The 18,763-nt window shown below is 36.4% G+C and overlaps 1 protein-coding gene across 3 annotated transcripts in view; it reads right to left on the reverse strand.

The window, feature by feature from the left end:
* The window catches only part of LOC150089511 (uncharacterized), a 258,840-nt gene that overhangs the window by 132,601 nt on the left and 107,476 nt on the right, over positions 1-18,763 (reverse strand). For all 3 annotated transcript variants that reach the window (XM_090389530.1, XM_090389531.1, XM_090389529.1), the window contains exons 3-4: positions 13,193-13,294; positions 9,995-10,132 (exon numbers count right to left, since the gene is read on the reverse strand). In XM_090389530.1, the coding sequence (XP_090245656.1) occupies positions 9,995-10,132; positions 13,193-13,294 (240 nt within the window). The remainder of the gene's footprint in view (positions 1-9,994; positions 10,133-13,192; positions 13,295-18,763) is intronic.

Consider the following 18,763-nt stretch of genomic DNA (forward strand, 5'->3'; position numbering starts at 1 on the left):
TTTACATTAATACATTCATTTTCTTTCTTGTCATTAGACTTTTTCAATTATTTTATTATTATTACTATTAATAAACAATTTTATTGCTCTCACAAATCAATTAACATTATAATTAACAGTTATTATAAAAAAAAAAACCAACTGAAACAGTTCCCAAGATAACAGTATAATAAGGAAGGAAGGCCACAGTAGAAATAACTCCGTCAAAAATATAAAAAATACAAACATTAAACAATGGATAGACACAATATGTTATGCTTATTACTCACATTGAATGGATGGGGGGAAAGAAGGGCTTATAATACTGAGCATTTCAGTGTTGCTTACAAAAGGCAACATAGAACCATTTTTAACCCTTTGAGAAGTATGTGTAAGGGAGTATAAAAAAGTTTTTCCGTGACCGGATTCTACATGTCCCGGAAGGCTGAGATTTGGAAAATATATTACTCCCTCTCTATGTAGTCACCACCCAAAGCGACCACATTTCTCCCACCTTTTGTGGCACTTGGCGTTAGCAAACGCACATGATGCAAGAAAGCAAGCTTATATAGCATCAGCAAAAAAAAAAAAAAAAACACCCCTTATTTCACCGATCCACTCGCTCCAAATGTTGTCAAGTTCTGCCTTGAATCTATTTAAGCTATCAACTTCTACAACGACAGATGGAAGTTTGTTCCACCAATCAACCACCCGCTGGCTAAAAGCAAACTTCCGCATGTCTATCCTACAACAGTCTTTCCTCAATTTGAATTTATGCCCTCTCAGGCGATTATTCTGAGCAAGAGGAAGAATCCCATCCGCATTGAGAATGCTCAAACCATTCAAGGCCTTATACACCTCAATCAGATCACCTCGCAGGTGCCTAGTCTCCAGACACTGTAATTTGCAAAACTTAAGCATTTCTTAAGAGCAACCCTTTGTTCCATTCACTAATCTTGTTGGCATTCTCTGTACTCATTTCAACAGCTCTACATCCTTCTTAAAATGAGGCCTCCAGGCTTGTATACAGTACTCAAGGTGTGGTCTGACCATTGCCTTATACAAGGGGATAATCACCACCTTATCCCTGCTAGAAAGATTCCTGTATATCATTGACAAGACACCATGAGCTACTCTTGCAGACCACCTGCACTGCTCAGAAAACTTCATATCTGCCTGCACAATTACTCCAGGTCCTTTTCATTCTCTACCACTGTCAGAGTAGTACCACAGAGTTGATACGTCACTCTGGGATTACTGCTTCCCATATGTAGTGCTTTACATTTGTCAATGTTAACCTTAATTTGCCATCTCTCAGCCCATCTGCTCAACTTTTCTAGATCCTGTTGCAGCAGTGTACTATCATTAGTGTCATTAACAACCCTGTCAACCTTCATATCATCTGCAAACTTGGACATTAAGCCTGATATACCATCATCAATATAATTTATAAATACAGAAAACAACAATGGACCCAACACTGAACCCTGAGGGACTCCACTAATAACATTAGTCCACAAAGAGCAGTGTCCATTGATTACCACCCTCTGTCTTATCCCACTCAACCATCCCTTTATCCATAGCAGCAATTTGCCTCCAATGCCACACTGCTCCAATTTGTGCAGCAGTCTTCCGTGAGTATCAAAGGATTTTCTAAGATTTTCAATACATAATATCAAAGTTATTCTTTGCATCCAATTTTTTTGTGACTACATCACAGTATCCAATCAAATTAGTCATACAAGGCTTCCCCTTAACAAACCCATGGAGGCTTCATGAAGTCTTGTCTAGATGATCCTGCAATGCTTCTTTAACCAGTGCCTCCATTAATTTCCCTGGAACAGAAGTTAAACTAACAGGTCTGTAATTACCTGTGTCTCCCTTTGTGGATTGGGGTCACATTTGCATATCTACAGTACATGGGTACCTCCCCCCTGAGTCCAGGGAAGCTCTCATAATTATGGCTAAGGGTTTGCTTACTTCCTTTGCTGCCTCCTTTAATATAACTGGATACATTCCATCCACCCCAGGTGGCTTTCTTGTGTTTATCTTAACAACTTCTCCTCCACTTTACTCTCAGTTATTACAAGATTATCTGGCTTACTGCCAGAGTTGAATACACCTCTAGCATTCCCCTCCCTGAATAACTCCTCATGTATGAATGTCGATGCAAAATATTCATTTAGTTTGGTGGCTACCTGAGCAGGATCATCAACAGTTGAACCATCGAAATCAAGTGGACCAATCTGATTCATCCCCTTCCTTCTAGAGTTTACATAAGTAAAGAACTTGCTGTTGTTTTTCTTTGCATCCTTTGCCAAAGATTTCTTGTAATCTGCCTTCGCCTACCTAACCTCCTTTGTGACTTGGTTACAGACCAGCTTTTATCTATCATAGGTTTCTGTGTCACACGTTAATTTATATGTATCCCATGCATTGTTCTTCTCTGTCACATGTATAATTAGTTCATCTGACATCCATTTAGGCCTAAATCTTGAACGATATTTCTTTGTTGGTATGGAAAGCCTAGTAGCTGCCAAGATTAATTCTTTGAATGCTTCCCATTTTGAATTTGGTGTTGGTAACATCAGTTTATTTAACCTTATAGAATTTAAATACCGTCTCAGACCACTGTAGTCACATTTACAAAAACAAAAACCCTCCTCTTTACCCTTGATGGTAATTACCTCTGAGTAAATCGCACTTCAGCACACTGTGATCACTGGCACCTAGTGATTCCTTTATCTACAGATTCTTGAAGCATGAAGAATCACTACTGATAATCAGATCAAGAGTATTACTCCCTCTAATTGCCTCCCGAACATGCTGCTGTAGAAAACAATCATCCAATAAATTCACAAAAGCCTTGCTAGTGTGTGAGTGACCAACCCACAAATTCCAGTCAATATCCAGGAAATTAAAATTCCCCATTATAAGACACTCTAATTTACTGGCCCACTATTTCTGTGCACAATTGCTAATTATACTCATCAGATTCATTAGGCCTATAACACACACCTACTCTCATTTTTCCTTTTCCAGTGCTTATGTCACACCAAACAGACTCAACATTGCATTGTTCACCCACATCAGTTGGATGCACTTCCTTAGATTTTATGTGTTTCTTAACTAACAGCACAACCCCTCCTCCCTACCTGTCCTGTTTATCCTTTCTGTACACATAGTACTCCCTAAATTTTAGTTCTGCACTGCTTATGTCTGTGTGACACCGTGTCTGATATCCCAACAATATCTGCCTTTGATGTCTTGACTAGCACTTCAAGCTCGTTGAATTTATTAACTATACTCCTAGAATTTATAAACAATACACTTCCACTTCCTTATGCCATTTTTGTAGGTCTCACTTTGCTTTTGAAACCATGCTTCTGTCACAGAAATTACCTCTGCAAAATAATGCTTTCCATGCAAAAATAAATTCAGCAATGAAAAGAGGAAGAAGTCGAAAGATGCCAAGTCAGTAGAATAAGGTGGCAAGGAATAATGTGAAAAGATATGATGTCCTAACTTATGGGCAAGTTCGATGGTTGCAACAGCAATGGTGTGGGCTGGTGCACTATCATGAAGCAACAGAATGCCCTTTCTGAACATTCCTCATTGCTCTTCTTTACTTACTGCATGTAATTGGTTCAGTAAGTTGCTATAGTAATTTGCATTGATGGTGGTACCCTTCTCTAGGTAATCTATGAGAATAATGCCTATCTCATCCCAGCACCTTTCCTACAGATTAGCATTAGTTGAGACATACGATGCTGCATAAGCAAGCTTATGCAGCATCAGCCAAAAAAAAAACCCCTCCCATTTCACCCATCCATTCACTCCAAATGTAAAGGCAAATTTCTGCACATCTATTCTACAACTTCTTTCGTCAATTTGAATCTATGCCCCCTCGGGTTCTTAATCTGAACAAGAGGAAGGAATTCCATCATCGATCTTGCTCAACCCGTTCAAAGCCTTATACACCTAAATCAGGTCACCATGCATGTGTCTCCAGGCACTGCAATTTGCAGAACTTAAGTCTTTCTTGGTAAGAGCGCCCCTTTACCTCCCTCACCAATCTTGTTGCCCTTCTTTGTACTCATTCTAGCAACTCTACATCCTTCCTAAAATGAAGCCTCCAGACCCATACACAGTACTAAAGGTTTAGCCTGACCATTGCCTTCTACAACAGGATAATCATCTCCTTGTCCATTCTAGCAAAATTGCTATATATCATTGACAAGACTCCATTGACCTGCTATGGCAGCCCATCTGCACTGCTCAGTGAACTTCATATCTGAATGCACAATTACCCCCAGGTCTTTTTCACTCTCCACTTCCCCGAGTGTAGTACCAACACAGTTAGTACATTTCTCGTGGGTTACTGCTAACCATATGCAGTACTGCATCTGTCAACGTTACACTTCAATCACCACTTCTCGGCCTATTTGTCCAACTCAGATGGCTGCACTCTGGCCTTTTTGGTAGTTGGTGATGATGAATGTTTCCATAATTCATCCATAGTCAGGAGATAAACATGTGAGGATGTGTGACAGGTTGCTATGACACATGATGATTGATTCAGTAGAGCAGGTCTGCCTTTTTTCTTTTTGAAGATGTGAGCAAGTGAGGAATCCATTGTGCTGAGACCTTGTTCATATTCAAATTATTGTGAATGATGCTCTCCATTGATTCATAGCTTATCCCAGTCTCAGCAACTATCTAATTGTTATCCGGCACCAGTGTGTGATGTAGATGGCTGCCAACTTCTTTCCTCATCACAAATGCTCTTCTGGCCTCACGAATCTCTTCATCAATGTTTTACATCATACAATAGACAGATATATCCATATGCCATACACATCTTTGTGGACAGTCGACTGTTTGCATTGCAAAATGAGGAATTTGATATGGATCGATATTCAACTTTATCCATGACACTCTGTCACACATTCAGCTCTGTAACAAAAGAAACAATGTTAGAGCAATAAAACTTCTGGAGCATATATTACTTGATAAACAAGAATACAGTAAAAAAAAAAACAATGTTCATAATATACATAACGCTTAGGGGAAAAACTTTTTGATATCCTCTTGTACACACAGTGCCCTACCATTAATATCCGGACAACTGCCTTTAGACAAAAAAAGAGCTTATTGTGTCATTTAATATTTTGTGCTGAAACCTTTTGCTTTTATGATGGCCTTCAATCTTCGTGGCATACTCTCAACCAGCTTTTTATAAATGTCAGGTGATATGTTCCTCCACTCGGCCTTTAATGCAGCCACCAGTTCGGCCTTGTTCTTTTGGCGATCTCTATGTGCACGTATCCGACGATCCAATACATCCCAAAGATGCTCTGTAGGGTTCCAGAACTCTGTGCTGGCCAATCCAACTTTTCCACACCTGTGTCCTCAAACCACTCTGTTAAGACCCAAGCAGTATGGCATGATGTGTTGTCTTGCTGATACTGGTATGGGCATTCCCTGAAGTATTGCCATAATGTTGAAAGTGCATAATTGTCCAGGATGCCCTGGTATTGTTCAGTATTCGTGGTTTTGTCGATAACGACTAATGGGCCAAGCCAAACCATGAAAAGCAGCCCCATATCATGACACTGCTTCCACCAAACTTCATTGTTGGGAGGATACAATCAGGAAGGAACTGTTCCCCTGGAATCTGCCACACCCAGGAATGGCCATCAGATTGGTAGAGTGCAAACCTTGACTCATCTGTCCATAGGACTGTTTTCCACTGCTCTACCATCCAGGATTTATGCTCCTTACATCATGTTAATCGGCATCTAGCATTTGTTGTGGTGATCAATGGCTTGTGAACAGCTGCATGACCATTGTAACCCATATCATGGAGTGTCCTTTGTATTGTACTAGTGCTGACATTAGGCCCAATACTCTCACAGAGGGCTTGTGTGATTTGAGACAATGGCAAATTATGGTTTGTGCACACAGTTCTTCGCAGAGTTCTCTCATCCCATTCTGTTAGTTTTCGGGGTTTACCAAGCCATTTTTTGGCAGATTCAGTCCCATTCCTCTTCCATTTGCATATGACGTCACTAACCATTGACCTAGGGATCCCTAGGTCAATGGTTAGTGTACGTTCTGTACAAGACACCACAGAGTGACTGTGATGTCTTGTACAGAACGCTTGCTTATATGGCATCCGACTATCATTCCACATTGAAAGTCTGTTAATTCTGCTGAACGTGTCATCTTGCATGCCCACTTTTGCAATTGCTGTTTGAAGCCCAGTGTGCATATTTATAGCAGGTTCTGTGACGTGTTGATGTATAGGACCTGTTTCCCCATCCATGGAGGGGTGTCTGGATATTAATGGTAGGGCAGTGTAATTTTTGTTTTTCATGGGCAGTAAATAAATAAGTAAATTTACTTTTCAGGGTCATTTCAAATGCATAAATATATATACATTATTTAATCTGCCCAGTTGATTTTTCCCTATATAAGAATTGCCTTGAAATTGTCAGTAAGTGCCGTCATCTCTTCAGTGCTATACTGAAATCCTCTGGGGACAAAAGTGCTTTTGTGGCCATTCTCACAGTCTGTATTAGTATAAAGAAAACTATCATATAGCACTAACATTTTATTGACAAAACAAAAATAAAAATAAAATAAGTTACCAATTCACCTTCTGAACTTCTGGGGCTGCAGATTTTTATATTATAGAAAAATTTAGTTTCTTGACAAAAATCATGTTCTATGCACATTAGAATCCAATGTATTTAGACATTCTGCACTGCAAAACGTCAAAAAAAAAAAAAAAAAAAAAAAAAACATGCTGATACGAAATTATTGCATTAATTACAGTTTTTCAATTCTTTGCTTTGTTTAGAATAAAAAAAACTAGAGATATTACATTTTACTTGTTAATTCATTTTCCCCCTCAGAGAATGGGGACAATATTCCCAAACTCAAGGAGTCCTTAGTAATCTGTCTCCAGGTAACTATAGACAAAATTTAAAATATATGATAATACCAAAATAACTTGAAGAATCAGGGAAGGAGATCACATCTGTTAGCCACTGTCTATCTGAGCTTAAAGCCACAGTTCTCTAAACTGCATTTAAAAATTCTCTAAACTTTTAAACTGCATATAAAAAAAAAAAAGCTTTTTTTAAATTTTAATTTGACTTTTAACAATAATTTCACCCTTGGCAAGAATTCAACTCAGTATGAGAAAAATTAATATTTAAAAACACCCACATACAAAGCCGGCTTTTCCAAATTTTCAAAATTCCACAAAGACGCTTACTCTTCGGAGCCTATTGCAAACTTGCTCCTCAAAGTGTGAAAAGAAAACTATTAATTAGAAATTTATTACTAATTGAGTTCACTTTATTAAGAATAAAAAAAAAACTGAGTGCCTATCAATATTCAATTTGGTAGATGTAGCAGATGAATCTCATCATCTGGCTTGAAGAGGTGAAATCCATATCTAGTTTACAGAGTAAAGCTCTTTTCCTCTACCATGCAGTATGAGTAATATCTTTTGAGGTTAAGATGAGCAGCATACCGAGAACCCAATATTCTTTACATTTAGAGGGTATAGTTCTAAAATCATTTTCACAGGAAGACTGACAGATATTCCAATGAACAAAACTTACAGGTAGCTCTCTAGGAGGCATCTGGATCAGCTAATGTATAATCTTGCGGCCTCTACCCTGCCAACTAGTGACTGGAAGTAGTCAGAATAGTGTATACAAGCAAAGTACTATCAAGGCAACACATCATGCAAGGATTTTACTGTTTATACACCATATCCAAAAATTTCATAAATTCATGTGTTCTTCCCCCTCTACTTTTATTTTATCTACTGAATGTATCATAGAAACTAATAGACTTAATTAATTAATAATAAACTTATCTGTGAAAAGTACTAAACCTCTCAAAAAATTTCTCGTTCATTTCACAAACATATGTGACATCAGTTCCAATCTCAATAATGTCCATTTCCACCTACAGTCTTCCAAGCTCTACTTTTTCTCACAGTCTCACTTATTTGCTCTATGATTCTTTTCACTTCAAAAGCAGTACTTGTCTGTATATGTCATCTGGCTTAAAATCTCTATCTATACTTCATAATGGAAAATTCAATTGTTGTCTCTACTGATCTTCTAAGTCTACTAATCATTCAGAATTTTTTTGACTTCCTTTCTTTGAAACACTAATTTCTCCAATCTAACTTTCCTAATAGCAAGGTGTTTTTCCTTGGTGATTTTAACATTCAAACTCTGGCTGGCTTCCATTGTCTAGTTAGCCAGAATCAGTTGAAGATACTGAGGTTTTCCCCATTTCATATTAAACCTTTCCTCAGCCAAGGTTGTGCACTTGCAACCTAGCTTGCCCAAAGCAATTCAGCAATTCTTTCCTTCACTTTTCTTTTTGCTTTACATATTTTTATTCCACTGACCTATCTATTAGGGTAATCTGAGTGGTCAGTTCAGCATTCTTTCTATTCATCATCCTCCTCTCCTACTTTTAATCATTTAATTATTTTTCTTCAACCCCACCCCTACCTCAAATTTATTGCTCTCTCTCTCTCTCTCTCTCTCTCTCTCTCTCTCTCTCTCTATGCCATATACTACCTACTATTTAATTACCTCTTTTTCTAGTAACATACTCCTGCACCATTGCCAGGGTTGATGAATTTATGACTCCTGAATACCTAAGTATTTTAACTTCTTAGCAGACTACTGCTATCTATTTGTCATTTAGCATTACTGCCCCTATTCTATGCTTTGCCTTCCTTACCAATTACTAGTAATCACTTTTTTTCCTCTCCATGCACTGTACATGTATGGTGGTCCTTTGCACTATTGTCTCCTTTGGCTAGATGTACACCTCTTAAAAACATTTCTAAGATTCCAAAATATTTCCATAATTTTTTTTAAAATTTTAATAGTAATATTTGGGCCATACACTTCACACTTATGAATTTAGGGTATGCTTTGGCAAAAAAGGTAGTCAGTAATGTTGGGACCACCATTTTTGCCAAAGCATACCCTAAATTCATGTGTTTTGTATTCCTACTTTTTCATTTTGATCTTCTTACATTGATTTTGTTGTTGTTATTTGGTTTTTAGGAGCATTAGCAACTAAGGCCATATTGCTCCAGGAATATGAGGTGGTCATTCCCTGACCTTTCTGCATCCTCCGTATTTGGTGGTGACAGGCTCGAACCCCGGTCTAATCAAGAAGCGTGTGCTACACACTGCTGCTCCTTCCCACCTGGCTACGGAGGCACCTTTCTTACATTGATAGAGCTGTACAAAATGTTATGGCCCAAATGGATCATCACAGTTATGGTTCCCTGACAAGGTTTGCTGTGACATTCCATTTAACTATACTTTCTTCCCAGCATTGATATTTTAAATTCATTAATATTCATCCCAGGCCTTACAAAAGAGTAATTGCTTATTATTTGCCACATGTTCACACTTTACACAAAATCTACAACTTAGATCCTAACCATCAATGCTGGTAATTAGAATTATATATTATACTATATATAATTATTATCATATTGATTATGTATATTTTTAATCATTGTTTAAATCAGTATTTTTCATGTTCTTTCAGCTTCATCCTTTCTTATACTTCCACTTTCCTTTCCTTAGTCTTCTAAGTTGGCATCCTGTACAATGAACAATTCAGCTTAATATTAAGGCATCAAAATTTCCTACACACACACACACACACACACACACACACATATATATACGTATGTATGTACTTCAAGGACCACACTTTAATGTGTGTATATGCTTTTACTCCAGAAAAGGTTAATAAAACAATGATATTTGGCTCCCACAAAATCATAAAAAGGGTAAAGAATAGTAAATGCAACTGTTTTATAGCTCGCATGAGCAAACTGTTTCTGAGTTAATTGACATCTTGTTCATAAAAGAATAAAGTAAGGTTAATTTTCAATTATAGCAATATAAAATATTATAAAATATCATAAATCATCCAAAATACTCACCGGAGAAGAAAAATAAAAGCCTCGAATAGCCGTGGCAATACAAATCAAGAGGTAAAGTGCCTTTTGAGTTGTGATATGGCATGCCTTTATTAATGAAGGAGGCTTCATTCTTGCATACTCAGCTTTTATGCACAAAAGCTAGAAAGAGAAAGAGGGGAGAAAAGTGCTAAAATCTCAACTTTCTATCCAGAATAATTAAAAACCATTTTCTTATTAACCTCCAAATTATTCTTAATTAACTATGAATATACAGTGGATTCCAGTTATTTGGGCCACCGGTTAATCGGGGCAGCCGTTTATTTGGGGCAAATCTTAAAAAACAAAAACCAATCGAGAAAATAGCCAGGGTTTACTTCGCTTAATTGGGACAAAATGCCGTTTAATCGGGGCAGGAGACCTCAGCACTGGAGATTACCCTACGATTGCCTCCGCCCGTACCACGTAGTTCGGTCGGATTTTTGGAGGTCACAACCATAAAACAATAAAAACAATTAGCAGTCACCTATTTATTGGGCTTTTCTGTTAGTGAAATCTATCATAAACGGACAGTAAACTCGATCTTATTGAATTTGCAGTAATACCGACAGCTGGAATTCTGTGGGTTATTATGGTAAAATGTGTTTACACTTCCATGAACTCTTCAATCAAATAAAAAAATTAATTTTCAGATCTTCTCTTCATTCCTATTTTTAAAGCTTCGTAATTTGTTACTCCGTTCTCACTTGCGCGTGTTGTGTTACTTGCAATTTGTGTGTGCAGTGTTCTTTGTTATTGATTGCTTATCTTTTTACTGTTTTAAATTTTAACCCCACCCACAAATGTCAGTGAACAGAAATGTCAACTAGTTTAGTTAGTATGTACACATTATTACAGTACGTATTAATTCTTCCGATTATCATGTATATTCTTCCGATTTTCACGTATCATTTAATTTTTTAATTGGTAAGGTAATAAAGAGTAAATTTGTGCTTAATATATCTTTGCTTTTATAGCCTGTGGATAACATTCCTCCTATTTTCACTAATTAGAATCGCTGTTTAATAGAATTAAAATTCAATTCACAAACATGATCACAATGACCGGCGCTTACTACACATCGTATAGTGAACGGAACTTTACTGTGGTGAATTCGTCGTAACGTGATTTGATTGTACAGTGAACCAATTGTAAGGGGGGGGGTGCACATTATATTTTTAACTATTTACGTGAAACTTCGGATAATTGGGGCAGCCGCTTAATCAGGCCAAAATGCACTAGTCCCGATGTGTCCCAAATAACCGGAATCGACTGTAATTCAACACAAATAAATGTAGCGTGGCATTGATGAATGAAAAAGAAACACAATATTACGATACTGTAAGAGATAGTTTATCCACAATGTAATGGAAATAATTTTAACTTGATGGTGCTAGTAAAAGTTACAATACTGTATTTCAAACCTAAAATCTGGTGCCCATTAAGTTTGATGGTGAAAACCATAGCTAAACTTCCTTATTTGCTTATTCGGAATACTGAGTACCTTAAAAAGACTAACTGATTTTTCCTTGCATTATTTTTTGTACTGTGCCACCCTATGGACATTGGCAATGTAGGGAGCAAATTTCAAAATACAGTGGACTGCTTAATTTTTGTTTGTTAATGTTAATAACAATGTAATGTGTGTTGTTACATGTTAACATTGTTATATAATAACAATGCAATGTGTGTTGTAAATTAGTGTGTACAGCATTAGTCACAATGATGAAAAAAAACAAACCAATTCATCATGCAAAAATTGAACTTTGTACAATATACACGATATGTATGCAAATTTTTAAGTGGAGTCTGTTAAAAACATTTCAGCAGCAAGGAGAATATTATTACTGTTATAGAGCACAATGGCATCTAAGGCTACATTGCACTGTTTGTATTGTCTATACAAGAGAATGCTCATGGGCAAATTTGCAAGTTGTGTGGGCTGAAAACTTAGAATAACTCATGAGGGAAACTGCACTCCTCTGCCTGATAGCTATCTTCAATAAGGGCTGTAGCTAGTCTAAGGATGCCTCCAGTCTCCAATGGGATTTGAATGCAGACTCCAAATGTGATAAGTGGCAAAATCACTAATGTCACAGAATGACAGCAAGGCTGTCCTCTGTATACTTGCAGCTCCACTGTTATGCAAATCACTGAACAAAATGGATAACATTGTGGAAGTTAACCACAGAACAACTGAAGCTGCTTTCAGTTGGTGACATCAAGGGATCCCTGGTTGCAGAAGACAATATATTATGCTCCTAAAGAAATCAGCATCTCTTACATTTAGAATAATGACTTAAATTTGCAGAAATTTAGTTGCAAGAAAGAGAGTTTGAACAACTTCAAAGTCACAGAACTTTCTGCATTGCAAATGAGAAAGGAGAAGTCATAGGAGCCATCCTAATACTGCAATTCACCAGTATCATGAATAAGTTCCACATACATGACAAGTTGTGCAGTGTTATATAAAGTTACTCTAAGATAAGTTATGTAGTGTTACTAACATGGCAATGTCCCCCAGTGACAGAATCACAGAATACCACTAACCAAAGAAAAAAAATAATAAATTCTAATATGAAAAATTCAACTTAACTACATTTTCCAAGAAAAATGAATATGCAAATCTGCTACACCTGATGAAAATTGTACCTGTGGTAGTGTCTGCCATCAGTTTCATTAACAATAAGCAATTCAGGAATTATTTCAAAATATCAAAGTGGTAAGTGGTGAAAGGGTCAGAGGTGACAGACTTTGTGGACAAATAAAAGCAACCATATCTCCCAATCCAGTGATGAAAATTCAAGAGGAGGGGGGGAGAGTCTCTGACAGTACACCATTGGCCCTTCTTGCTGTGCAAAGAACTTAATGTATGCCTGTATTATTTTTAGTTATTAAAAAAATATAAATAAATAAAATTTCTGTTTCAAAAACTGTTTTGAAACAGAAATTGAATATTTGAAACAGGAACTGAATTTGCTAATATATTAAAAGCAAAATTCATAATATACACAATAACAAATTAAGTCTTTATACACTTTCAGTAATAAAACTTTAAGTAAACTCAAATTTCTCATTATAAAAGAAAAAAAGTTATAAATGTATCATGCATCTAAATCAAAATTGAAAATTTAAATATATTAAATTATCACAAAATGGCAATTTAACCATCTACATGCTTACCAATTGTATAAAAGAAACTGCACATATTATGTAGAACACAGAAGAAAAGGCAATGTAATAACTGAGATTTGGATCTGTGCATGAGCCACCACTGTACTGCACCTAAAAGAAATAGGCCAAGATAAAAATAGAGAATAAAGATTGATTATATCATAATTCTTGTTTGATTGGCACTGATAAGTAATTTCAAAAATATAATTTTAACAGAAAGTCTGTTTTTCCCAAGATGATTTTTTGAAAAAAATAGTAAAAATAAATGCATGACAATGATACATACCATAAATAATCTTACTCTTTTTGAGAATTATGATAAATCAGTTACTGAAAATGACATTTTGCTCCTTTAATGACATTACAGAGTGTGATGTCAAAATCTAAAAGTTCTGTTTAAAAAGATCAACATCAAGTAGTCCTTTTTCAGATAACTTGGATAGCATTGGGAACAGCCAGGCAAGTGTAAACTATGTTTTAATGGCGTAGAATACAAGGTTTTACACTTGGGAAATAACCCAAAAGTAGCTTATAAATCTTGGAGGGGCTAAATTAAGTATGGCTCAGGAAGAAAGATTTTGGGGTACAATATAGGTAGACAAGAAGTTCTCTGCAGTACAAACAGACAGCAAGGAAGGCCTATGACAGAGGTCAGCAACCTTTTTGAGCGAAGTGCCATTTTTGATCTAATTAAAAAAAAAAAAAAGAGAGAGAGAGAGAGAGAGAGAGAGAGAGAGAGAGAGAATCCGAAGAGCTGCACTTCAGCTCAAGCTGGGGGGGGGGGAGTTTTTTAAGAAATGGAACAGAGTGGGAAGGTGTTTTATTAAAATATATTTTTTTTTGAAATATTATTTATTAATAATATTTCTAATTAATATGACTTTTGCTGCTGAACTTCTTGGGGCGAGTCTCTCAACATCAGATAAGTATGCCGTAATTTTGATCTTTAAGCATGCTGAGAGACTCGCATTGTTCAGACGGTTTCTTGATATATTTTTAATATAGTTCAGGTTCAAAAATATTTGCCCACAGAAATTCTTTGAACCAAAAACCGAGAGAAGTCCAAATGCAAATATTTTCAAATTTATATACGTGTCCAGTAAGCTACACCATGCATCGAACACAATTTGATCTTGCTTTTTCAACTCATCTATCAGCATCCATTTATGCAGAATTGCAAAGGCAGCCTTTTGCCCCTCCAAATCCTCTATTTCAGTTTTAAGGCTAAATCTGCATGTCCTTAATTTTTAAGTCGTTTAACTCCATTTCAAACATTGCTTCAGGTGGGCTAAAAGTTAAAGAGCTGCAGTTAAATGCTCAAAGAGCCACAGGTTGCCGACCCCTGGCCTATGTTGACCTGTCAGAGATTTATCAAAAAAATTGCTTGTAGAGGGCAACTGTGAGACAACACTTGGAATGCTATGTCCAGGTGTAGAAGACAACATGTAAAGGAAGAAGGGGGAAAAAAATTGTTTTTTTGAAAGATGTCCAAAGATGGGCAATGTCTGATGGTGAAAGAATTTTATTAAGAATTAAAGGGGGGGCCAATAAATAAATGAAAATTTCACATTATTAAGTAACACTATAACCAAAAGGCATATATTCAAACTAAGGAGGATGAATTATATAGTACACTACAGGAAATTTCCTTTGGACAGTGAGTTATTAATCACTGGAATAAGGTGTCTCGTGACTGACAGAGCTTGGAAAAATTCAAAGACCTGCTGGATGGATACCTAAGGGAGGAAGGAAACAGAATAACATTTGCTACCAATTTTTTTTCCATTTTGTGTTTAAAAAATAATAATAATAATTTTCTTTTCACTATTTGTTCAATATAGCCAAAATCTGTATATACGAAATCTGTATTTACTAAGTCTGTATTATATCACACAAAATATTAACATTAACATTAAAAGTTATAATATGAATTCTCAATCTTTGTAATGACTAGTCCACGATAGCTTAGTCGGCATGATACATCCGTCTACCATTGATTTGGAGAGACTAGTGTTTGATTCCCATCAACAACTTGAAGAATTTTCTGAAGTCCTCTTCAATCAAAACTGTAGTTAGTAAATCTCATGTGAAAAGAGTATAGTTTTCCTGTAAGCTATTCCAGGTTATACAGCCTGAAAAACATGTAAATCAGCACATAAACAAACATTTCTACAGACAAAACACACAAATACATATGAACAAACTCCAGTGCTGCTAAAATAATAATTTGATAATTTTTGTCACCCCAGTGACTACTCCATGGCAGACTAGCATAATATATAGACATCTGACACTTGTTTGAAAAAGTCTGATTCCTGTCAGCGACTGGAGGAAATTCTAAAATCCTCTTTGATTGAAGCTCCTCCTTCCCAACAAGTTATTCCAGGTTTTTCAGCCTACACAACATGAACTTCTATAAACATATACATCATATGTATATGAGTGACATTACTCTAGTGCTTTTTGAATTTGCCAAAATGACTGACTTAAGCTTTGTTCATTCTGGTTTTTTGACCTAGTACACAGGTCAAAGAAAGTGATGCTGAAGTGTTAATTACCAGTTCCAGATCAATAGTAAGGGCCAAAAGATGCAAAGAAACTAAGCTTTTGGCTAGAGCCCACAAAAATATACGGGACCGAAACAAAAAATTCAAATGGAATGAACAATTTTATTCCAACAATAAATTCTACAAACTAATTTTTAAATACAGATTTCTAAGATAAATTCTTTCTTCAGCTTAATCCATTAAGCTTTCTTTGCTTTTTCTATTAGCAAAAATCATTAAAATCGAAGTTTGTACTGCAAGTAAATCAATGCTGAAATAATCATGTAAATAACTTCAATACCATATTTCTAGGAACACTTCCAAATTACTTAAAAACAAAAAATTAATTTAATGCAGGGGCATTTTAATATGTAATGAGGCCTCAGAATGAAGAGTCTACAAACACTAAGACTGCCCTGTTCCTATCATCAGAGGATACCAATCCATTTGTCCCCTAAATTCACAGACTGCCAACTTCAACCACTCAGAAAAGCAGTTTATTCCAGTGATGAAAGACATAATGACCAAATTTCTTGGTCTGCTCAAGTAGTTTTTCTTAATGGTTTATATCCAGTTTTTTATGCTCCATTCCAGCAGATCAATTCCATCATCATCCAATTCGTTCCCCCCTCCCAAGATGCCTTATTTGCATGCTCTGTAATTCACCCCTTTGTAGTCTTTCCTCATATGGACACCACCTTTGCTACATTTACACGATAAGTCATCTATCTTTGGACCCTTTCAAGAAATTCAATGTCCTTTAAATGCAGTGTCAAAATCTGAACACAATATTCCAAATGCAACCGCACAATTGACTTGAATAATAAAAACTATAACTTATATAACTATTGGTTATACTCCTCATCTCTAAATGCAAAGATACAGAAAATCACAGATAAGCCATTCTTTCCTGTCTCCCTGCTTACACTGCTCCTTTATGTTCGACTGTATAGTAACACCCAAGTCTCTTTCCACATTTACACCCTTCAGCTCTATCCCACTTAGTGGGTAAGTTACTTCTGGTTATTGTTTCTCAAACTTAGAAACTTATATCTGGCAGAATTAAAATAACTGCTATTTCTCCCACCACCCATGTAGCCTCTCTAAGTCACTCTGGCAAAACCTTGCCCTGATGTAAAATGTTAAACAACCTCCCAATCCAGGGCTTTTTTCCTACTGGAAAAGCATTCTGGAAGTTAAAAAGAAATAGAAATAAAAAATCATATTTGGCCCATTGGCAAATTGTGCACTGGTGAGAGTTAAGCTAGATGCACAGCTTGAAAAGAAATCGCAATAAGAAATATGATGATAAAATGCTTTTACTGTGGGAATGTTCAGAATAATAATTAAATAATATCTATTAAATTAGTTTCATTAATTAGTTTTGTCAAATTTACTATACTATTATGTATGTGCAATTAAATATCAAATAAAGGAAAAGGTGACTATTAAACATGCTGCACAAAGAAGTGGGAGTGCAGGATGAGCAGCCAAAATGATAGAATTAATTTTTGTTCTCAGATCTAAACAAAAAAAATTAACTGTAAGACTTTGTAAAAACTCCCAAATTAAAAAATTTGGCACATTTTGCATCATTATTTTCTAAAAACAGAAAGGAACCAAACAGGTGCACTTGTCAAGAAAGGCTTCAATTCTGCAAATTGAAGTGGCTGGAGACAAGGCACCTGCAGGGAGATCTGACTGAGGTGTTTCCTTGAATGGATTGAGTAAGCTAAATGTTGATGACATTCTTCCTCTTTCTGAGACTGCATAAAAGAGGGGGCATAAATTCAAGTTGAGGAAGGATGGTTCTAGGATAGATATGTAAAAGTTTGCCTTTAGCCAGCAAAAGGTTGACTGTTGGGACAGGTTTACATTTGTTGCTGTGGAAGTAGGTGATTTGAATAAAACAATCAGCCATAATTATGAGGGCATCTTTGGGATCAGGGGAGGTCTGCTGGGACCTCCCCTGAATGCTGAATCAATTCACAAAGGGGGATCAAAGGGACATGAGTAATTACAGACCTGTTAGTTTAACTTCTGTTCCAGGGAAAATAACAGAATCACTGAAAAAAGTAATGCAAGATAATGTAGACAAGGCCACAATTATACTTCAAACACAGCAGAGATCTGTTAAGGCAAAATCTTGTTTGGCCAAATTGATTGGTTATTATGATGTGCTCATTAAGGAGTTTAATGCAAAAAATAATTCTGATATCATATATTCGGATTTCAGGAAAGCTTTTGATACTGTTGCATATAAAAGAATGCTGTACAAATTAGAGCAGTGTGCATTAAAGACAAGTTTCTGCTAGGAAAAAGGGATGGTTGAGTGGGAGAAGACAGTGTTAATCAATGGAGATTGCTCTTCATGGACTAATGCTATTAGTGGAGTCCCCCAGAGTTTGATGTTGGGTTGTTGTTTTCTATATTTATCAGTGATATTGATCGAGGCATATCAGGCTTAACGTCCAAGTTTGCAGATAAGACAGAGATTGGAAAGATGGTTAATGACAGGATGCTATTGCCAAAGGATTTGGAAAAGTTAGGCAGATGGGCTGAGAAATGGCAATTGAAGTTTAACATTGATAAATGTAAAGTACTGCACATGCAGGATCATTTAGACAAGGCCACAGGTAGCAGTAACTCCAGGGTACTACACTCAGGGTTGTGGGAAATGTGGGGGGGGGGGGGGAGAAGAGAGAGGTTATTGTGCAGTCAGATATGAAATTCTCTCAGCAATGTAGACAGGCTGTCAGGGCAGCTCATTGGGTTTTGTTAGCAGGAATAAAGAGGTGATTATCCCATTGTATAAGGCAATAGTCAGGCCTCATTTTAGGAAGGATGTGGAGCTGCTGGAACAAGTAGATTTTATTTTAGGTCTAAGCCACCGAAATCTCATGGAAATTAGGTTGCAGGACCTGCCAAGGTATAAATATCAAACTACTGGATACCTGGTCTGCCTCCCTCCACAGGACTAAGTGCAGGCAACGTTGGGCCTCAGCAGATAAATGGCCAGAAGAACAATGGTACA

The sequence above is a fragment of the Mastigoproctus giganteus genome, chromosome 2 (genome assembly GCF_048544385.1).
Source record: "Mastigoproctus giganteus isolate SK-2022 chromosome 2, ASM4854438v1, whole genome shotgun sequence".
In the NCBI taxonomy this organism is placed as follows: Eukaryota; Metazoa; Arthropoda; class Arachnida; order Uropygi; family Thelyphonidae; genus Mastigoproctus; species Mastigoproctus giganteus.